At 35.6% G+C, this 24,741-nt stretch overlaps 1 protein-coding gene across 1 annotated transcript in view; it reads left to right on the plus strand.

The window, feature by feature from the left end:
- The window catches only part of PLA2G4A (phospholipase A2 group IVA), a 159,561-nt gene that overhangs the window by 129,588 nt on the left and 5,232 nt on the right, over positions 1–24,741 (plus strand). Inside the window, exons 15-17 of the mRNA XM_065875537.1 lie at positions 7,123–7,307; positions 17,304–17,499; positions 18,990–19,147. Of these exons, the coding sequence (XP_065731609.1) occupies positions 7,123–7,307; positions 17,304–17,499; positions 18,990–19,147 (539 nt within the window). The remainder of the gene's footprint in view (positions 1–7,122; positions 7,308–17,303; positions 17,500–18,989; positions 19,148–24,741) is intronic.

Consider the following 24,741-nt stretch of genomic DNA (forward strand, 5'->3'; position numbering starts at 1 on the left):
CCCTCTCCCTTGTTTAAGCAAAAGAGGTTTAAAGTAGGTGCTTACAAAATTGTTCCAGGGCTTGGAGGAGCAAGCTCCAGTCTGAGCATCTAGGAATGACTCCAAAAACACTTCAGGATCACCGTGACAAACGCCCCCCACAACAATGCTTGGCAGTAGAAATAGCAGAAACATAGCCTCTGTCTCATTTCCCCCTTCAAATCTCACGTGGGTGTTTCTCCTTGGCAGAGCATAGGTCTCAGCAGATCCAGAGTTGGGAGGGGATCTGGTACACGTGGTCCTCAGCCTATATCTCCAGTGCAGAGCAGTAATGTGTGCCCCCTAGGGGTGTGAGTGGAGTTGAGTTCGCCCATCTGCAGTGTCCCTTCCAGTTCTCTGAAAGGTTAGGTAACTTTCTTAAGGCCACTTAAGAACCTCATAAGAACCCACTCACTTTCAGGTTTGTCACTTAACCAAACTCCAAAGAATACTTGCCTTGATTCTTCAGTTCCATGCATGTTCCAAATTAAAAGGTAAATTTGTCTTGGTGACTAATCACTGCATAATTATCTTTCTTATAATGCACCTAGCATCTTAAATTTTTTCTACTTCTTCATACCATCTTTTTCCCCTTAACTGCCCAAATGTCATTTCTCAATCATTTCTGCCTAAGAACATTGACAGGAGGCTATGAGAATGTAAATAGAAAAATTTCCAAAACACTTTCTACTACTGTTTAAGGATTCTACCTATAAAAATTAGACATGGCTTTAGATCTTATTATTGTTTAGGTAATGCTGTTTCTGTTTGTTGCTTGAGCTTAAGGGAAATTGCAGAAGCAAAAGTTACCCCTGTTTTTAAACAAGAGGAGTAGAAACTCACTATATTTTGCATTATGTTTGTGGAATCAAAGTCTAGGACATGATTATATACCTGCAATGCAAACCCTTTCATATGAACTATAATAGAAGTCTATTTGTGATAAAGTCAGTGTCTCTTTTTAAATTCATCCAAAATAAAAACACTTGACCATACAATCAGTGATGTTATTTTTTTGTGTGTTACTTATGATTTAACTTATTGCTGTTACAATACCAATTAAATGTATCTTCTTTAGAAACAGGCTTTATGGATGAATTATGATGGGCTTAAACAAACAAACAACAACAACAAAAAAACTCAGCCTCATAGAGCAATTACGACTAGAAAGAATCATTAGTTATTTTACTCCATAGAAAAGGAAGATCAAAGAAGATAGCATCATGTTTACCTAGAATTCCTCAACTGAGCTAGAATTAGGACACTTGAATAGGCTTCTTGACATCGCTCAGAAGCCTTTCCCTTTGCTCACTCTCTTCCTCATAGCCCTCGGTTTTATCAGTCATCGTCTTGCTGATGTAAAAATGGAAGTTTCCTTGTGTGTACTTATTACATCTGTTTTATTTTATTACTTTGATCACAATACCAAGCATAGCTCCTTCTGTGGTTTGCACAGCACAAGTTCTGCACTAGACATTTTAACAGCTTCCTGGTGGTTTTGCAATAGTTTATGTAGATCTGGAGGTGTTAGCGTTGCTTGGAAAAATACAGTGCTCAGTTAAATTTGAATTTCAATTTATATATATATATATATATATATATATAGAGAGAGAGAGAGAGAGAGAGAGAATATGAGTATGCCCTTTATAACATCATTTGGGACATCCTTGTATAAAAATTGTTTGCTATTTATCTGAAATTTAAATTTAACTGGACATCCTACATTTTTATTCGATATATTTGGTACCCTTAGGAAGTCCGCCTCTTTCATTATTCTCAGCGTATGTCAGATTGTTCTTCATTTCCATCTTTCTTCTCTCCTTTGTTCCTTCTTGCATTGCCACAGTATTTACAGAACTCCTTCAATGTGTGTGGCACTAGGGATCCAGTTGTCAACAAGACATGCAGTCCTTGCCCTCATGAAGACTAAAATCATTTCATGACCCTTCCTTGAAAATGTGATTCTTGGAGGGACTTATATACTTTATTTAACAATAATAGAAAAGTACAGTAAAACTAAAAGCCAGCAACCCTGATCCTGATGGAACACTGCTCCTCATGCAATAGTAAGTCCATGAGGATGCATGATCTTCATTTGCCCTCTCTCTAGTGCTTGGAGGATAATAGCTGTGCCTCACCTTATCTGACTTCTTTATTCGGTGCCTTTTGAAAAAAGAGTCAGGGACAGTTTTCATAAAATGACACGAAGAGATAGAAAATATTAATCATCCTAAAATACGATATTACACAGGTTGAATATTTCTTTTGTTGAGATATTTTGAAATGTTCTAACCTAAAATTGTTTTAGATTAATGAGCTTCAGAAGGAACTTTAAATATTATTTCTCAGTGTGTATCTCATTAAATTATACTTCAGTCACTTTATATTTATCCGATTGAAAAAACGTATACAGCATGTTGACTTTAGTCAAAAATCCAGTTCGGTGAGTGACAAGTTCATTCAGGTTTGTTGCTTCTGAACCAACATTGCTAAAAATGACTGCATTTTAGACTGAATATACTGAATTGATTAGTGCTTTTCAGACAAAGCCCTTACGAAAATAGACTCTGTTTATCTCCCTCTGGTTATTTCCAAATTTTAGAATAAAACTATATATGTTTGAAATGAAATGTTAAAAGGTTTATCATAAAATATTACCAACGTTGTTCACAAAATCGTCATTAAAACTTTTATTTATTATACAGTTAAAATACCACAATTCAAACATTAATTAAGGTTATTTCTCTTTTATTTTTAGAGATTTTTAAAAATCTTATCTAGATATTATGTTGGGGAAAATCTTACATTTAGTTTACTATTTTGTTTATATGGATTTTGTTTATACAGATTAAAATTCGAGCATTTTAGAATAATCTCTCAACCTAAAATGAGAAAAAGTTAGTGTTTTACTTTTGTGCCTATTGCTTCACCTTGCAGACCATCTTTTGAAAACAAGAGAAATAAGATGAAGAAATTCCCCTCATTTTTTTACTTCAAAATAGTTGTATACCTGTGGAAACTAATTCTGGAGAAGCTACTCATTAGTTACATGACTTCTTTCCTGTTTACTTTTGTGTTTATATTATTCACTGTGACATACACCATCTGGAATTAGAAATCAAGACATGAGTTCATTTAGGCCAGAGTTCAAAACACAAACATCCAAATATTTGTACATTATAAATTGAATCTGTGTGACGATTAACTCATTCACAGGTTGGGAAACCATGTAAACTTTAATTTACGGGAGGATGTTCTTTCATAGGGGCATTCATCAAACTTTCTATGACGTTTTAGTAGATATTAATAAATCGGGTTCAAGTTCAAATAAATTTGGAAAAACTAACAACTCCATCCCCCTCTTCACAATGCCATGGGATACCCTAATGAGTTTGAGAAATCCTACTTAAAGATGCCTCAAGTGTAGTACTTTAAAACAGCTTCACTTGCATTTGAATCCCAGCTGTGTCATTTATTAGCTGGACAGTCCTGAGCCATTACTTAGCGTAACCTCGGCTAACAACGATAGAAAAGTAGAGTGAAACTAAAAACTAGCAACCTGATCCTGATGGACCCATAGGTTAGTGAGGAAGCAACAATCTTCATTGTTTACTCCAATGGTTGACTTATAAAATAGAAACAATTGTTACCTATCTTATAGAGTTACTGTCAGAATTAAGTAGCATCTCCACTAAAAAGTACTATTAGTCCAAGGCATAGTAAGGAAAATAGGGAACATGCATTATAATTTGTTATTATTTTAAGTTGTTGAATCTTGTGTTTCTCAAACCTATTCGATCATTGAACTCTTAATTTGTATATAGAATATCTGTTAATATCTTGCAAAACTATTTTTTTTTTACAACACAATTAAGAAACATTGCTTCCTGTCAGTTTACATGGAAGGTTGGAACCATGGTGTTTAGCTACATGCCAGAGCTGGGAATTGGTCCACCTGATGATTTTTCTCTCAAATGTAATCTTGGATTTGAAACAGGAAAAAGGAGACTATCAGCTTCATGATGAGAAGGGGGAACTCAAACAGAATAGGAAAGAGTCTGTTTCTGGTTAATCTTTTAGCTAAAATTTAAAGCATCAGTTTATAAAACCAGAGAAAAATATTTGTGAATTATCATTGTACTTTATTATTTTAGGGAAAATCATGTCACTGTAAAAAAAATTCCCATTAATGTGTTTTTAATTTTTTATGCTTAATTATGATAAAATACACGTATCAATGTGGTTTTCATGATTGATAGATGCATGTGTAGATTGCCTCTATACATTGTAGTTATTGCTTTTTTTTTAAGTTTTTTTTTTGATGGACCATTTTTTTAAAGTCTTTATTGAATTTGTTACAACACTGCTTCTGTTCTGTGTTTTGGTTTTTTGGCTGTGAGGCATATGAGATCTTAGCTCCCCTACCAAGGATGGAACCTGCACCCACTGCATTGGAAGGCAAAGTCTTAACCACTGGACCACCAGGGAAATCCCCAGTTATTGTTTTTTAAATTATCCATTTCAAACCCTTTTAGTCTTATGGCTGTGCCACTTTCTGAAGTAACAGTTTGACACTGTGTAGAGTTTAGACTTCCTAGACCTGGCTTGGAAACGACTCTCACAGTGTGAAACTGAACCTCTTAGGGCCTCATTTCCTTATCTTTAAAATGATACTAATAATACCTCCTTTGTCTTCTAAGGAGTTTTCTAAGGATGATAAATCTTATATATGAAATTTCTAATAGATTATAGATACTCAAAATAAAGCTGCTTTTAGGAGAAATAAAAGTACCCAAATATAAATTTCTAGCTTATTAGTAAAATATTTTAAAACTAATATAAGATAAAGATTCATAATTTTTCACCTTTTTAAAAAGCTCACATATGTAATTTTTAAACAATAAAAATTTCAGAGGAATAGATGTTACAGTGGGTTTGATAATATATGTATATAATATATATATATATTTCAATTTTATAATTCTTAAGTTTCAGGTTCTGTGATAGATAGATATTTAGAATTCTGGCTGGTGGCAAAGTTCATTGTCACTACATAGATACTTGATAAGAAAATAGAATTAACCTGAAGATAATTATTTAAAGAATGGTATCTCTGTTCTCTCCTTTTTGGCCTAGGCATTCACCCTGGACATAGCAAGACTTTTTTTTTCTTTTTTAACTTGACCTGCCTTTTCATTCAGTTACATGACCTTATTCTTGTCTAACACCCCCATCCCCCATTGTTTCTTGGTTTTCTTTTTTATCATATTTGTTTTTCATCTAAGACCGTTTTTTCACATCTTCCTACTTTCCTTCAGTACACATCACCTCAGATGTAAACTCTTTTCCACTTTATTTACAAACATCACTAGTAAATGTTTCTAACATTCATTTGTTATTCAGTATTTTAGAGATGAGAAATTTTTATAGATATGAGAGAAGAAAACAGTGACTGTTAACTAGAGAAACTTGTAAGGATATTAATGTTTTCTTAAGTAACTAAACCAAAGTCTAATTGAGAACTGTTTCAATTCACATTGAATAAGCGTGCTGGCTAATTGTCTCATTGGTGTTTTAGTTTCAGCTTCTAGTGATGATGAGGACTGTGGATTTTAATCAGACATTAAGAATTTAAAGATTTACTTTCCTCTCTGATCTCTTGCTCTTACAATGTAGTGATAAAATCGACTGTGAGAGAATTGTAATCAGCATCATTCTTATTTAGAAATATATGGAGGGAATTAACATGTGATGAGTTTCTGTCATGTACTGAACATTTTCTGGGTAATAGGTATTAACTACATTTTATAGGTGATTTTATAAACACAGGTTGCTCTGATCCTCTAGTTTTTGTTGTTTCCTCTATGAAAATGCTCACCAATGGAATTTAAAATCTGGCTCAGAGGTCATAATGCATGTCTAGCATGAGCACCTTCACTCTATCCTACTGTAATAAACCTCCCTCTTGAGCTTTGCTGCCCTTCTTTCTGACAGAACAAGTGGGAACGGGTGTGAGGACAAGGGGACAGAACAAAATAATTGCATGTCATTTCATTCAGCTCAAATCAATTTAATTCTGATCACATTTCTTTCCCCTAGGAAGAGGATTAGAATCACCACACATAGATGTGAACAGCAACATGTTATCAATATTATTTGTTCATAAAACTAATGATTTCTAGCCCCTGCTTTCCTTCAGATCCCTTGCCATCTCATCCTACTCTCCTCTTAAGTTGTAGCCGCCCTGTACTTCTTCAAACATACCACTCCTTACTCTGCCTTGGGGCCTTTGCTCTAGTTCTTCCCTCTCCCTGGAAGAAAATACCACCCCCTCCAAATCCTTAGATGGCCAATTCTCTCTTATGAATCTGGTCTCAAAGTCTTCTCAGAGAGGTCTCTCCTGACTACCTACCTGAAGTTCCTCCTTATCCCATTACCCTCTATTACTTCCTACATTGCATTTATCACTGCCCGAACCATCATTTAATATATTTGTTTACTGATTTACCAGCACTGTGCTCTATTGGAGCAGAGTTTGCATCTCTCTTGTTCAGCACCTGGAGTAGGGCCTGAAGAGTAGCAGACAATACATGTTTGCTGAATGTGTCAGCCGGATTATTCTCTTAGACTCCCATCACCTAGAGAGATGCTGTGTGGGATCCCTTCAGACTCTGCCACTCCCAAGTTGTGTCATTTTAGAGATGAATTTAATGCATTTCATCCTCCGTTTCTAGATATCCTCTATCTCACGTCTGTTCTAAGACTTAAGCAAGATAATGCACGAGGAAATGTTTTTAAACAGTAAAGATCTATGTAATGTGAAGTAATGCTATGACAGGGATCCTGGCACACAGAGCAGAGTTACTACTAGGGCCTGAGCCTTGCTTGCACTTTCCATGTATCATCCCACTTAATCCTCACAGCAGCCTTGTTGATAGAATCTTTTATTCTGATATTACAGAGGAAGAAACCAGAAGTCTCCAAGCCCTGAGGGCCTAACCATAGGGAATTGTCTCACACGTTTACATAACAAATACTTTTAATATCCTAAATAATGTTAAATGATTGTTTAATTCATTCTTTTCTTTTCTATCCTTTTTAAAGATCCTGATGAATTTGAGCAGATATATGAGCCTCTGGATGTCAAAAGTAAAAAGATTCATGTGGTGGACAGTGGCCTCACATTTAACCTGCCATACCCCTTGATCCTGAGACCTCAAAGAGGAGTTGATCTCGTCATCTCCTTTGACTTTTCTGCAAGGCCAAGTGACTCCAGTCCTCCCTTCAAGGTAAGGAGAATTTATGTCGCATTCCATTATCTGCCACATTCTTTTGCACTACCTTGTAGCTACCTTAGTCGTCCCAATTTCTTATCCCTTTTAGCCTATTTTCTACATTATTTTCAGTAATATTTCCAAAACACAGATGTGATTCAGTCTCTTCCCTGCTTAAAAAAACGTTTAAATGACTTCCCATGACCCTTGTTCAAGTTCATAGTCCTGAGCAGGACAAGAATGATGCACCATATCTAAAGTTCATGAAGAAAATTAGGCTGAAATTTGGGAGTTAGCAGGTAAAAGATAAGTAAAACGATGCACGGGGAGTGTATACTATGAGAAGAGAAGAGGACATAAAATAGTAACTTGATGATTCAACAATAATATCAGGGGAAAAGGACAAAAACCAAGGAAATGTGCAGTGTTATAAAACCAAGTCAAGATATTTAACAACAGGAAGTCTTTGGTGAAAAGAAGTTTCAATAGGGTTGAGAAGGCAGAAGTCATACTGCAGTAATTGGAGGGTTAAGTTAAAGTTAAGAAAATGGAGACAATTCTATAAACTGTTCAGGGAAGAAGGAGATGGACTATATCTGCAAGAGGATGTGGAGAATAAGAAAATTGTGTGTGTGGAGGGGTGCGTCGGAGGTACTTTGAGTGTGTTTAAATGTTTCGATGGTTAGGACTCATGAATGAAGAAATGTTATTGGAGAATGGACAGATGACATACATGATAGAGTTACACCCCTGGGAAGGTTACAGGGGTAGGGAGTGGAAGGGAGATACAAAAATACAGGTGGAGAGGAGTCTGGAAATGTCCGTATTGGGACAAAAGAGAAGGGGGGAAATTATGGCTGTGGATGGAGGTTAGTTGTTAGGCACTGAGAAGGGAAGATGGGAAAGTACTCACTTGATAACTTCTAACTTTTAGAATAATTAGGAGTCAGCATTATCTTTTGAGGGTGAGAGAATGGAGGAAGTGGAGTCTGCCTATATGAAGAAACGAGGAAAAGTTCTAACTAGGGCAATGTAGAATGATTGCTGGGCAGCACTCAAGTGAGACCACGAATGTTATTTGTTCCTTTTGCCTCAAACTTTCTTTAGATGCAGCTCAAATGTTACCTTTCTTGACCTCCACAGGTATAGTTTTAGTACAAAGGACTTAGTCAATTCTTCTAACACAGCGATTTTCATGTTCTACTGTCCATATTCGTTTATATCATATTGCTTCCACTGTCTGTGAACTCCTTGGGGACTAGAACACTCATTGTGTGTGTGTGTGTGTGTGTGTGTGTGTGTGTGTGTGTGTGTGTGTTTTAATCATTTGGTTCTAATTGCTTTGTAAGTGCTAGCCCAAATTTTGAGTATGTAGGACAGTTTTTGTGGGTGAATGAATGAAATGCTGTAATAGATATGAAGTTATTGTTCCCATTTCATAGATTAAGAAATGGAAACTCACAGAAATTAAGTGAAATAGTTCATGATCTCCCAGCCAGGAAGAGTCAGTGATAACCCAGGTCCTCGGACATCTGTTTTCCTTTATATTGTACATGATTAAACTGTTCTTAAGACTAATAATGGTTATAACTCTTCAATATATATATAAACCTCATATTTTATTTTTATTTTTAAAAAATTTTTTGGCCATGCCGCAGGGCATGTGGGATCTTAGTTCCCTGACCAGTGATCGAACCCACACTCCCTGCAGTGAAAGTGCAGAGTCATAACCACTGAATCGCCAGGGGAAGGCCCCTAAACCTCATATTTTAAAAGTGCTTTCATATTTTACCTTTTTTGAGGCAGTTAGTGGTATTCAGACAAAGAAACAAGGATTGATGAGATAAGAAATCTCATCACATCAACAAATTAAATAAGATAATGGGTGAAAAGAGCATAGCTCAGGATCTGGCTAGGAAAGTGGTAGTTAAGAAGTAGTCAAGTTGGACCAAATTCTAAGGCTCCAGAATGAAAATGTAATGTTCTTCTCTTTTCACTAGCTGCCTCCTTTGTACACCCCTGCACTGTGTGCTATGTGCTGTGCACAGCAGTTAATGGTAACGCAGTTTTTTTTATAACTATGTAATATCTTTGTTTGTTTTTAAAATTTATTTTTATTTATTTATTTTATTTTTAGCTGCATTGGGTCTTCTTTGTTGTGCGCGGGCTTTCTCTAGTTGCAGCTAGCAGGGGCTACTCTTCATTGTGGTGCACGGGCTTCTCATTGCAGTGGCTTCTCTTGTTGCAGAGCACGGGCTCTAGGTGTGCAGTCGTCAGTAGTTGTGGCACGAGGGCTCAGTAGTTGTGGCTCGCAGGCTCTAGAGCACAGGCTCAGTAGTTGTGTTGCATGGGCTTAGTTGCTCCACAGCATGTGGGAATCTTCCCGGACCAGGGCTCGAACCTGTTTCCCCTGCATTGGCAGGTGGATTCTTAACCACTGAGCCACCAAGGAAGCCCAAAATATGGTTCTTGATCTTGATAAAATTTTAGGTTTTGGTATGGGGGAAGACTTTTATACACAAAGTCATTTGGAAGGAAATTAAGTAACTTATTGTTAAATAGTTACTTGGGTTTATATAACTAGGTGTATTATAGGAGATCCATACGAAAATAGATTGGTGTGTCCTGGAGTAGATGAACAGGGAAATAAATGAAATAGGATGAAAATGGCACTGAAATGGCAATGAGCACATCTGAGGAGTGATCTGATTAGAGTGATAGATATTACACTCCAGTTAGGAGTTTACGGTTGGATGATAGCCAACAGAGAATCAATGAAGCGTTTCCAGCAGACAAATGACTTCATGAAATTGGAATTTTAGCATGATTAATATGATAATGAAAAGTAGGATGAATTGGAGGATGGAGAACAAGAGATTAAAATTAAGAGAGATTTACTGTAATGCAAGCATAGGACAGTGAAGTACTGAACCAGGGCAGGTGACTGTGAAAACCAAGAGCAGGATTATTTGATGACCCATGAGCAGCAATGGCAGGTTCGCAGGTTCGTTTCAATGGATGACGCTACCATGATAGTTTAGAAGCTCATTCTGGTAGTAAGAGAAGCTGATTATTCATTTCACCAATGGGAGTGTAAAATGTCAAAGCCATCATTTTATATATGAATCAGAGCTCCACTACATTAATGAACTGATAGTGGAAGAAGGTTTTAGAATACTACTTTGTACCTCTAAAAAGAACCATTGTACTTTGTCTGGTTTTTAAACATACTTTGATTCATAAGAAGAATACTTGTAAAAAATTTGGAAATTTGGAATATACATCAAGTGCTTCTGCTATTCATAGACAATGGCTACTGATACTTTGGTTTTTACTTTTTTTCTCTCTTCACTGTGTGCGTGCGTGCATGTGTGTGTGTTTATCAACACTAGGGTCATATATTTTTGCTTCTTTCTACTTAAAGTTACATTGTGAGCATTTTACTGTGCCATTAAATATTTTAAAAAACATAATTTTAAGCACAGCATGATATCTTTATATGTGGTTATGCGTGAATTTATTTAACGATGCTCTCTTTTCACCGTTTAGGTTATTGCTATCTTGTCACCTTTTTCCTCTAATGATCAACCTTGTGCATGAGTCTTTAATCACACTTTTTATTATTTCTTTAGTTGGCTTCTTAGATATGCATTAGTTAAGATTTTTAATAAGTATTTCCAGATCACTTTCCAAAAAAGCTGCACCATTTTACATTACTATATTAGATTGTACATGCAAGCCCTTGCTTTACACAGCTTTGCTGGCATGAAAAACATATTACAGCTGTGCATGCTAATAGATGTGCTTTAGAATTATTTTGTCAGTTCCTTACATCCTACCCCTCTTCCTCGTATATGAATATATACTTTATCCTTTAATATTGGTTAAATTGGTTATTGGTTAATATATCCTTTAACCAATAACAATTGGTTATTGGTTAATATATCCCTCAACTAACCTTTAACTATCCTTTAACTACTGGTTTAGTATGGCATGAAGCCTATAATTCTGGAATGAATCAGAGACTTAATATAAAGGAAATTGCAATATATTATATGTAATACATTTTTTCCTCCAAAAATAAACTTCAGGAAATTCAAAGTGAACAAAGTGAACTTTTCAGGCTCATTTGGAATACTGAAAATGATTTTTTAAACTTACGAGTGTTGTTATATAGAGTGTCATTATAAGAATATTCATTTCAATATGGATCTAAAAGATTACTCATCTCTAATTTTTAAATTAATAAAAATATACTATTAATGCTAAAGTAGAATAGTTATTTTAGGTATAATATTGTAAGGTTTAAAAATTGAATCTACATCAAAGTTTTTGATAGCAGGGGAGAAGCTCCAATGCAATACCTGGATATAAGCAATATGATTTTATAAAGGTGATTAAATAGTGAATAATTTTCTATTTTTGAGACTAAAATATCGATACCATTTGAAATTAAAGAGTAGAGCAAAAAATTAGAACCGTTAACTTTATTTCATAAGTGTAGTTAAATCTCAGATGTTGTCAGGGAGATAGAGAATGATGGATATCATGGCTTTTGATAAAGGCAACAAAGTTCATATTATATTTTATAACTGGCCTTGAAAGGTCATGACGTCAATGTCAGTGATACTGGAGTTTTTTTTGTTTTTTTTTTTAGATTAGTGGGCACACACCCTAATAATAGTCCAAATATAAAGAGCCTCATGACTCTAAATAGTGTTATTAAATGATTTAAGAAAAACAGCTCTGTGTTTCATTTTGTCAAGTTTCTTTTTGTTAACCATTTAGTAACTTAGATATGTGCTATCCAAATTCATTTTACCAGTAGGATCCATCCAGGGAAAATTTTAATAGGGTTTATCTTTAATTTTGATCATAAAAATAAGCCAGGGTCTTCATATTCAAGTCTGCAAAATAAACAGACTAAATTTAAGGGGGAAATAATTTTGGATGTCTTGAGGAGAAAACAAGGAATATAGGGAAATTTAGTTTACTACTGGAGAGTTTTTTCCTTTACCTTACAAAATTTTATGGAGAATAATAGATTTGGGTTGCTATGCCATAAATTATGTTATTTTATATTATGTTGCTGTATATTGGACATAAATCTCACTGTTTTTCAGGCCTTTTAAAATGCTCAATGACCAGAAGCCAGAACAATGGGCTCATTCTCTTAAAAGAGAAAGAAAGGGGAATTCCCTGGCAGTCCAGTGGTTAGGATGCCACACTCTCACTGCTGAGGGCCCAGGTTCAATCCCTGGTCGGGGAACTAAGATCCCACAAGCTGTGTGGCACAGCCAAAAAACTAAAATAAAATAATAAATAAATAAAAATAAAAGGAAAGAAGGAAGGAGAGGAGGCAATGAAGGAAGGAGAAAAAGAAGAGAGAAGCAAGGAAAATTTTAAATGAGCCAGTCTTTACAAATTATAGAAGCAATATATCTAAATTAACTTTATCTCCCTATATTTTCATTCAAGGTCAAAATTTCATTTACCCACAAATAACACAGAAAAAGAATCTGTATTTTTCCACACTAACTTGATTTATTTATTGACCTTATGGCATGATCCTTGGTTTAGAACCTCTGTATATGATGTACTTATGGTTTTTAGGTTGGATGAAACCAGCATGGCCAAACCAATCCAAGTGTTAGCTCTGTGGGCATCAGTCCACCATGTCTGATGAAAGGAACTGCATGTTATTAAATGAAGCATTTACAGATTTACCTCTTGTGTTAGTTTCCTGGGGCTGCAGTAACAAATTGCCACAAACATGGTGGCTTAAAACAACAGAAGTGTATTCTCTCACAGTTCTGGAGGCCAGAAATCGAGATCAAGGTGTCCTCAGGGCCACACTCCCTCCGAAAGCTCTACAGGAGAATTCTTCCTTGCCTTTTCCAGTTTCTAGTAACTCCAGGCTTTCCTTGGCTTGTGGCTGTATAACTCCTGTCTCAGCCCCTGTCTTCCTATGGCCTTCTCCTCTGCGTGTGTGTTCTTGTAAGAACATGTGTCTTTGGATTTATGGCTCACCCAGCTAATCCACAATGATCTCATCTCCATACCCTTAATTACATTTGCAAAAACCCCTTCTCCAAATGAGGTTGCATTCACAGGTCTTGAGTGTTGAGGGCATGGACTTGTCTTTTGGAGGGCCACCATTCAACCCATTACACCTGTATTGGTCATGGAGGATCAGATGCCTTGTGATGAGGAGATATACCCAACATTAATTTCTCCTTACATATTTTGGTGAATGTATAGTAACCTCTTAGTGAAAAAGAACTAAGGAGAAGTACAAAGTGCTCTGTAAATTCTATACACTATTAGATATAGAAAATTATTTCATGTCTATTGTATTATAAAGCTCTTGGAACCTAATATAATACATTTTTTGGAAGTGGGAATGACCATAACCACAAAATAATGAATTCTAAATTGTTGTTTATATTCATTGTATCTTATACAATTGTTGCTTCAATAATTTTTTAAAATTCTGTAAATTTATTTACACAATTATACTCCATACGTCTCCCCAATCTAAAAATAGATTTTGAATAATGATAAATATCTTAGAAAACACATAGCCTAGGTTTATACAGAAAAAAAAACCTCATTTCCTCTAGAGAAAAGCTAATTTATTATATATATATAAATTTAATTTAAGTATATATTTATTTACATATATAAATAAATAAAATGGCATATATATGCCATTAACACTATAGTTTGAATATATTTCTATGTTATTTAGATTGTTTTTCCTATCTTTCAAGATGTTTTAGTACTTAAAAATGAGCACAAATATCTTACAAAGTATCACTTGGAAGGACACTATCAAGTTTTTATCTCCACAGAAAATCATTTTAGTTAGTACTACGTGAATTTACCATGAATTAGTCTGTGGAAATCTGAACTGTCTGAGGTGTCAAACAATAACCAAAGTGGATGGTTAGAACACAGTTCTGGCATATTGCTGTAATTTGTGGAGCAGCAATTTTTTTGCTCACTGCATTCTTCTAAAATACTCTTTTCAAACTCGTCTGCTCTATTTATAGTTGTGTCATCGTTTCTTAGCCATTACAGACAGAGAACAAGACATCAGAGAGGAGATGGCTTTTCCATCCTGTAATCACTGCCTTTATAGTCATCAGTTTTTAATCTTTTCCATGTCAGGATCATATAAGGAAAGGGAAAGTTTCTATCACTTCCTGATTCCAGCGTAAAATATTTATCTAAAAATAGCTCGGTCTTTTACCTCACACAATTCCCCTTTTCCTCTTTCTCCACACATCCACACATCACTGGTCATACCCTTGAGTCATGTTTGGAAACACTAGAAAGCTCCTTCTTTTCCTTGTTCTCACGCAATTCCACAGCGTGAACTTTTAGTTTTATTTTGATGTTGAATAATCCTTAATGAATAACTGTGAACAGTGCTAGACAAGAAATAACAGGCTGAATAATTCAACTGAACAGGAAGAAAAATGGTTTAGAGATAAAAGTTTTCTCAAGTTTCTAACAAACAATTATTCATATATATGTATGGGATTTTCTGTGAAATATAATCACATTTAGCTTAACAGTTTATGAAACAAATGCTTTAATATAAATCAAATCCTTTGTTCTCCCAGATTTTTATTTCTCAGTAAATGGCATTGAGAGAGTCGATCAACTTAAAATTCACGACATTCTAGAAGCATCAGGAACAGTGAAAGTTCAATGAAAAACATATTTTTCTCTGAATTTAAGGTGCTATTTTATTTTTTTTTTTATATTTTTCACATCTTTATTGGAGTATAATTGCTTTACAGTGGTGTATTAGTTTCTGCTTTATAACAAAGTGAATCAGCCCTCTTGCGTCTCCCTCCCACCCTCCCTATCCCACCCCCTAGGTGGTCACAAAGCATAAGGTGCTATTTTAAAGTACTTGTTTTCTTAAATATAAATTACTGAGTTTTTAAAAATACATGATCTCATTTAATCCTCACAGCAATGTTCAGGAAGATAATAGTGCTAACTTTATTTTACAACTCATTTATGTATATATGAGTTGCTGAGAAATAAGAAACAGCTGAAATGTAGATAAAATGGGATTGGGAGCCTGCTATTTCAAGGATAGTACACAACCTGGTCCATGTGCGTTTGTTGTTACTTATGATCCCTATGGTGCCATTAGGAGAGCATCATTGCATAATTCCTCCCACAAAATAATTTCTTCCCTGTTTAGCTGTAGTGATAAGCGGTTTGTCTCAGATCACCGAGCTTGCAAGTCAAGATGTGCTGGGCCTTTCAGGCTGCACAGCCCAGGCATGAAGCCATCCATCGTGTTCCCTGCCTCTTCCATACTGCACTATCATATCTATTTTTTATATTTCCCATTGATTTATAATCCCTAAGTATCCAAGGACAGCCTCTCTCTTATGCCTAGACTATAGGTGCTCAATTATAACGTTGAATGAATTAATAAGCGCTCTGAGGAAATAGTCCAGGTATACTGCAAAATCTCATGGCAAATAAATACTTTTTTCATAGCATTTGCCACAGTTTTAAACCTGAAGTGTTATTTGATTACTACCAGGCTATGTACATCCCATAAGAACAAGAGTTTCACTCAGTGTTATGTCCCCACCTCCTAGCATGGAACTTAGATTGGCAACTAATGATTATCATTGAATGAATCAATGTGACTACAAAAGTAGTTAAAAAACTTAAGATCATAGTGGTCATTTCTCTAAAACTTCCCTCCTTTAGGGATTTCCCCGATACCATTGCTATCTCTCTTCCTTTTTCCTCTTTTCTTTCTTCACTTTTCCCCTTCCATCTCTTTTCTTCTCTTTACTGGCATTTATTTGTCAAATATTTGCATAGCATGAAATGACAGGCATGGTTCTAAATACTGCACTCATATTAATTTATTTAATTCTAACAGCAGTCTTATGAAATATGTACTATCATTGCCATCTTTACTTTATATTTGAGGATATTGGGTGTGGAGACATTAAGGAACATGCCCAAAGTCCCAGAGCTTGCACTTTAACTCAGGCAATCTGGTCCCGGAGTTGGTGCTTTTCCCACTACCACAGTCTGCTTCTTATTTGTCCTTTTTGCCCTTCAGCTGCATTTCAGTAGAAATAAGCTCTATTCGCTGCACCTCTCTGTATTGATTTATGTTCTTTAGTTTAAATGTAATTATTTTTTGTGCTTACCCATTGTGTTAGTCAGCCTTGATGCAGAAACAAACCTGAAACCTCAGTAGTCGACAGCAACCTTGTATTTCTTGGTCACGTTACATGTCAGTGGATGCAAATCAGCTCTGTGTCTGTGTGCCAGGTGTCTTCTCATTCCAGTAAGGATGTATAAGCCTTTTATCCGGAAGGAAGTTCATATGTGGAAGCAATGACAATCCGCTACGCCTATTAACTAACTCTTGGTTCCTCTGTATGGCCAATTCTTGGCCACTGCACACAGAATAACAAGTGATGCCAGAAGCTCAGCTTCTTTTCATAAACAAAAGCAAAGAAAAGAAAAGAAAAAAAAAAGCTAATTCAGGGCAACTCAATGTTTTTGCATTCAGAAAATGTATTAATTTTTAATCAGTTTTGTGGAGAAGATGCAGGTAAAAAATCAGTAACAGAGTGCTCCTCATTCTGCTTCAACGAATTCTTTTTGACTCTGAAGGGTTAAAAAGCATTCACTTGGCTTGTAAATGCCCAGAACTCATAATATATGCTTATTTCTCTAGCAATTGCATCGACGTAATTTCATTCAGTTCAGTTCGTTAATAATTTTTCAATGCCTCCTATGGAACTAGCCCTATACAAAAAGTTGACAAAATAATAGTGAGTTTGTTTATGGAGTAATTTTATATGTTTTGAGATTGATAAGCTTCTTAAGAACAGGGTCATTTTTCATCCTAGCAAGGAGCATACTGCTAGCACATAGTAGACACCTAACTAATATGGAATAATGTGCAGACCAACTGAACAAATGATCTTTCCCTCTCTTCCATAGGAACTTCTACTTGCAGAAAAGTGGGCTAAAATGAATAAGCTCCCCTTTCCAAAGATCGATCCTTATGTGTTTGATCGAGAAGGACTGAAGGAATGCTATGTCTTTAAACCCAAGAATCCTGATGTTGAGAAATGTTGCCCAACTATCATCCACTTTGTTCTGGCCAACATCAACTTCAGAAAGTACAAGGCTCCAGGTACATTGGGAGTTATATTCTGTAAAGTAGAACTCTGATAAAAACTAACATTAAGCTGGTTCATACTGACACTGCCATACCAGCTATTACAACATTGAACACTTCCCTTACCTTGATAAATGGCTACTATCCTGAGACCCCGAGTACTCCCCCTCTTTCTTAGCCCAAGAGCCCCTGGCTCCTCATCATTCAGAAACTGAAGGGTGAACAACTAGCTCAGTAAGAATCTCTGGGGCTTTACTCCACAACCTCAGATTGTATTTGTTCTGATTGAATGGTACCCTTGTCATAGGCATTGTTAAATATTTTAAATACTACCCTTGTAAGGGAGGCTTTGTTTCAGAACAAATCATGCAAAAAATTCTGGGAATGTTAACTGGCCATAAAAATTAATGTTATCTAGCAGTATGATATGGCTAGTAATTTCAGCTTGCCATGTTATATTCCATAAAAAAAAGAGAATCAAATTTAAGGCATTTTGTTTTGCCACATCCAGAGGAGTCTATAGACTCTTCTGTATCCTGGAAGATACTGATTAACAAAAGGAGATCTAGAGATTGACAGGCAAGATGCTAAATGCCTCAAAATCATATTATTTTAGGACCAGAAAATGTAGCTGTGAAAGGACAGACAAAAAATAGTCATGGAGACTATGGAGAAGACAGTGATCTTCTTCTAGATAGTGGAGGGAGTCAGAGAAAAAATCAAGAGAGGTGGAGATTATCATGTCATACTTCAACACAAAAGAAGGAAGAATTTGTTGGCATTTTTAGTTATTGAACAGTGGAATACTTAAAACCTAGAAAATTTTGAATTTTCTATCACTATTAATTCTCAAAAATAGGATGTGGAGGGGATTCCCGTGACATGAAGACAATTAATGTTTGGATTTGGATTCTACCAGAAGCAGATTCCAAGCAAAAGGTTCAAGTGAAAATGGTTTATTTGAGTGAACTAGGAAACTTTAGTAAGAGAGCAGGGAACTGATAAAGGGAAGAAAGGCAGACAACAAAAGATGTGTTAGTAAGCTACTACCACGAGGAGAACCTGATCCTGCTGGGAAACTCTAGGAAATGAAATAGAACCTATGGTCTGGAATCATCCTTCCCACTTACACAGCAAGTGGCAAGGGAACTGGGGAATTTATATACCAACACCATAGAGTCTTTGGTTGACTGCTTCCTGGGACAGAGTATTATCTACTGGAATTTCCAGCCTGATGCTAGTGAGCAAAGCATCCTTGAACAGTAACAAGGAGGAGTAGAAAGCTCTTAGGCACAGGGATGCTGAAATTGGTAATTAGAATTTGCCCACGAAAATGGTCAAGTCCAGGAAATATAGGCAGAGGCCTAATACTGTATACTAAGGATTATATGATCCCTGAAGGGGCTACCAATGTTGTGTTTATGGCTATTTGTATGTTTTATGTCCTGGATTTTAGAGGTAATTTGTGGTTTTCAAAATAACACCATTTGAGACTCTTATATTAGGTGTTCCAAGAGAAACTAAGGAAGAGAAAGAACTAGCTGATTTTGATATTTTTGATGACCCTGAATCACCATTTTCAACCTTCAACTTTCAATACCCAAATCAAGCATTCAAAAGGCTGCATGATCTGATGTACTTCAATACCCTGAACAACATTGATGTAAGTGTCTCCTACAATCATTGACAATGTCAGATACTTCCATATAACATGAACATAGCAATACCTCATTTTAATTAATTAAAAGTAAGGTTTATGAACGACACCCAAACTGTACCATTTTATTTTTCATGAATTATTCTATTAATCTCCAGAAGAACCCCATAAAATTCACAAATAAGAAAACAAATGCCTCCAAATTGGCAGAGCCCACATTTCATAATATTATTTGATTGAAGGATAGTTATCCTCAGCTTCTTTCCCAAAGTGTCTAGTGTATTTCTCATATGAAAAAATAAATTTTAATTAGGAAGAAAAGTGATAAAATGGAAATATAAGAGTGAGAAAGTGAGTGTAACCAGAAGTGTAGTTAATCTGCAAAAATAGCATGACTTTTCATGGATACACTCATGCTTTTAAATGTCTTTATTTTTGTGGATCTTAGAAATGTCTCCTAAAGTAGTAGTCTCTCCATTTTTAGCCCTGGAGATATCAAGTATGCTTTGCTTCAGAAATATAAGAAACAAGTCATTCTCTTCAGTATTATTCCAATCACTAGTTTATCTGCTGCTAAAATTCTGTCTCTGTGTAAAATTCTTTAGCTGCTAACTCACCATTTAGGACTATTGTGTAATTGGAATCATGTTGGCTTGCGGTTCCACATCGTAGTGTCTGACAAATGGTTATCAGTCGTAAAAGCCTAAGTTCATTGGCCTAATCAGATTTTGCACATTAGAAAAAAAGAATAAAAGAAAAAGAAAGAAAGAAATCAAATGGAGAGGGAAAGGTATCATGCCTGATTTGTCAGTCTTTTTGGAGACTGTATGAATGGAGTCAAAGAATGTACCGTGCGAATGAGTCTTCCGTGCATATGAGATTTAATTACATTTTGTGATCTAATAGAATACTGGCACATCTAGTTTGCGTGTTTGTTTAGTTTGGTCTGAAACTAGTAATGATCAATTGTGTGCAGTTATAACAGTTACACCATAATACGTTTATTCATCAATGTCTTTAATTTTTGTAAGCATATAAAATTTTTCCCAATAACCTTCAGTTTCTGCAACTCTAAAGTGTTTCTTGTCAGCCTTCATTTGTGAATATGTGATAATTCAAGTAAAACACGCTTAACAACATTTATAGAATATATCATTGTCTAAATAGATTTATTCCTTTTTCTTTTATATTCAGTGAAAATCAGAAGTCCATATGCTACATTGTTTCTGTGGTGATGGTGAAAATTTAAAGAATATTAAGAGAAAATCAGCATTTTAATCTATGATTCATAGGGAGCAAACAGACATTCTCAAAATGGAGTTGTGTTTTATGAAACCTCATGCTGTTAAAATAGAAAAGAACTAAGGGTTAATACAGGAGTAATCCTATATTTCCAGTATGAAGCCAGTAAACTCAAAATTATATTTTGTACTCCTTGGGATGAAATGTATTAAACTTGATCAGTTGTCCTAAAATGGAAAAAAATAGCTTATAGGAATAGATAAATACCCTATTGGACTTGGGAAAATAAAAGGACACATACACAAAAGTATATCTGTATATAGACATACATGTATATGTGCGTGTGTGTCTATATATATATATGTAACTTACACAACTACATTTCTCTCATTGTTTTCAGTTTTGGTTTATGTAAAACCTTGTAAGCTATTGTCTGTAAAGGATGATATAGTTCTATTTATATATTTTACAAACATTCTTCAAAGTAATTTGTTTGACACATAGATGAAACAGTTAAAGCCTGAACAAAACCAGACTGAATTCCAAAATAACTGTCCTGAGCTCATCAGATACAGATTTTTCACAAGCCATTTAATTAAGCAGGTTTTAATTGCTCCTAAGAAGTTTTCTGACACAGTAAGTAGAAGCAAGGTCATAGACTTTATATCATGTTTAGCTCTTAGATGGGCTATTTGTGTGACTTTGAATAAGCTAATTAAACTTTTTGAGGCTCAGTTTCCTCACCTCTGAAACAGGTGTCAGAGCACCTATCATACTGGCAGTAATGAATCTTGAATCAGGTGACGTATGAACAGTGCCCTGCAAATAGAAGCTGCTTAATAAATGGGAACCATAACTATGTGTGTCTATATCCCTTACCACGATGGATACACCTCAAGACCTTTGCAAATGCCCAGAATTAAGAATATAGACAAGTCAATATAGGTAATGGCAGCCTAGGCAGTAAATACATATATTTTTTGAATGAATGAATGTAGGCTTCCTCTTAAATTATATGACCATTGAGACTTCTGTTCAAGTGATTCTTGGTTGTATATATGTGTGTGTGTGCCTCATACCCAGGTAAGACTTCAGTTTTCACTGACATGTAGCTCTCCCTTGATGACTCCCATTCCCTGCTTTTCACCAGGAAAACACATTTTATCAGAATCGAAGCTTCTTGGTAAGTGATGATAAATAAAGAACAGCCAAACTCTGAGGTAGGATGCTGGGTCACTAGGCTCAGTCATGAACCAAATCACTCATTTTCACACGATTCGACGAGAGTAGGTGACTTATCCACACTGCAGCAACACAACACATGTGTACTTGCCACAGACTGTTGGAATTTTTCACCAGTTGTGGACACTGTGTATATAAACTCTTCTAATGCAAAGACATCTGACCGCCAATCCCATGGAGGCAGTTTTCAACTCTGTGGCCACCACCACCGTGACTTAAGGCAAATTTTCATCTTCAATTCACATTCTGACTTAAATCTTTACTTTGAAAATGTCAACCTGTCTCTGACAGCTCTGTTGCTGTGCTTCTGTTGCTTCATTTTCCCCAGAGATTCTAGCAGCCCTGCTTTGCTGAAGCTAAATTCCAGTTCATCTTTAGAGAACTTCTGTTTCTGCTCACTTCATGACAGCAGGCTGGGTTTCTCATTAGTGTCGGGTTTCTGCACTTACTCAGTCCTCCCAAATTCCTTTTCACTGAACGTTGCCTAAGTGCTTTTTACAATGGCAGCATTTCATGGGGGTTTTTCTGTGTGTCTTTTTTTTTTATTTTAAGAAACCTAATATATAGTGACTTACACTGGTAGACATGTGGTATGTGGAAAATGCAGAGGCTTTCGAGTTAAACCAAATTGGGTGCTCAGATTTTTGCTTGTGCCTCTTCGCTAGGCGACGTTGGGCGTGTTGATTAACCTTTCCAAATTTTACTTTCCTCATTTGTGAAAGGAAACAATGATACAGATTTTTATAGGATTGGGATGAGGATTAAGTAAAAGAATATAATTTAAGAGCTTGGTGCGTATGAGACACTCAATTGAAACAGGTAATATGTTAGTGATAATAATTACTATCCGTGTCCAAATTTATCTTCTGCTTTTAATTATAAATTTAAACCCTTTAAAAACGATGACTCGCCTTATTTACCTTGTATCCTCCAGAGGTACTGATCACAATGCCCGACACCTAAAATAAATATGCAACAAAATTTTCATAAGTCATTTAAAAAATGTCATCGACTTACTGGCAGAAACTGTTGAAGAGTTTGATGTAATAGGAGGAACGAGTAGTGAGTGTCAGGATACAGGGCCTGTTGGTGGGAGGCAGATGCCTGACTGTGGAGAATCTCCAGGCCATGTATGCCTGGCCAGGTAGTGTGACTACATGCTGTACCCATAAACTACCACCTCGATCTAGAGGAAATACACTTTCTGAGGTCTCTTTTCCAGGACCAGTTATCACAGGAAAATGTACTGTTATGCAGTCTCACTCATTCAGTTTATTCATTCAGTTGGCATATTCTAAAGACAGTGACAGCATATGCCAATGCTACATAATCATGAGCTTTTAAAATTCTTTCTCCAGTGATCCTGTAAAGTGTTAAATATTAAGGGTTAATTAAAATGAGGAAAAGTGTATATCCAGAAGTACTGGTATTTACTTCTTCATTTACTGATATTTCATCATCATGTTAAGAGTGTCTAGGTACAAGTTAAAGTTTTTATCTTTTACAAAATAATTTAGAAGCTTATTATGTATCATAGCCTTATTTTTTTATGTGATATCTCTAGGCATTTCTTTTTAACTGAAGTATAGCTGATTTATAATACTGCGTTAGCTTCAGGTGTATAGCACAGTGATTCAGTTATATATATATGGATATCTATATCTATATCTCTATATATAGATGTTTCCTTTCAGGTTTTTTTTCCCTTTTAGGTTATTACAAAATATTGAGTATAGTTCCCTGTGCTATACAGTATGTCCTTGTTGGTTATAATGGCCTTCTGTATCAGGCCCAAATTCATTTACCTTTAATGCTACCTATAATCTTTTTATATCTTATTTACTTATTAATTCAATACATATTTATTGAGTATCTACTGTGTTGTATCCTTAGGAACTAAGGATACAGCAATGCACAAAACAAAAAGAACAAGGAAAACTTTTGAGTGCTTAATATAAGCCAGATATTTCCTTTTCAAATATTCAGCATTCACAACTGGCCCATGAGGTAGGTATTTTTTATTTCTATGTGAGGAGACCGAATCATGGATTACATAGGCTGATTGCTGGAAGTCACACTGTTATGTTGAGGAGCTGAGATGGGGCCAAAGGTTTTTTTCTCACTCTTTCCTCCCTTTTGAACCATCTATCTTTCAAGAAGACTTATGTCCTAGTATACCCCAAACACAGCTTCCTTTCCAGCCAAACCACTTCCCAGATGTTTCCTGTACATGCCATGACCTTCCATCTTCAGCCTCTTTATGAGATTATCCTTTTACTGAGAATGCCCGGTCTTTCCTCTCCACTTATCAAATCCTGCTTGTCCTTCAACTCAACTCAAATCTCATTGTCTCCATGAGTTGAGCTTTATCCTGTTTAATTGACCTCCACTGAGCACCTCTGGGCAGTCATTAATTTCACAAATTTTTATTCTTCCCCTTCCGTGTTCTAAGTGCTGGGATAAAACATGACAAGACTACTTAAGGCCCCTACTTTCATGACACTTTATTGGGAAGCAGGCATTAGCCAGTAAATCCACAGTGATTTACTCCAGAATATCTTCTTGCATTCTGCTATATTTATAATTTTTATTTCTCTCTCAAAATATACTGTAACTTTCTTTTAAGGCTCATTTTAAATTTTCTGTTGTGCGAATCCAGTACTTACTTTTGGAGCGCTTCCAATCTCACGACTCTAAATTTGTTCCTTTGGGGGAAAGATTACATTTTTCATGTTTTCTTTTTTTTCTTTATGCCTTTACTGCCAAATATTTAAAGGATCTGGCAAATTGGGAGACTATTAAATGGCACAGGTAAAAGATGACACCAGTCTTATTTGGGGATAGGTGATGGGGATGAAGAGGGTTGAGATATAAGGACCCCTGCAAGGATAAAACTGACGGGAAGGATTTGGTCTCTCAATGACTTTTGGGGGGGAATGAAAGAGGAAATTAGGTGTAAACACTATTGATGATTACTCCTAGTATCATTTTAAAAAATAGGAAGACTCAAATATAACATATCGCCTTTTCAAACACATCTTATTGTACCATGTGTCATGCCGAAAGGTTTGAATTTAGCAACTGACGTGATGCTGAGCTCAGCCACTTCTGTTTAC

This window comes from Phocoena phocoena, chromosome 1, assembly GCF_963924675.1.
Source record: "Phocoena phocoena chromosome 1, mPhoPho1.1, whole genome shotgun sequence".
Lineage (NCBI taxonomy): Eukaryota > Metazoa > Chordata > Mammalia > Artiodactyla > Phocoenidae > Phocoena > Phocoena phocoena.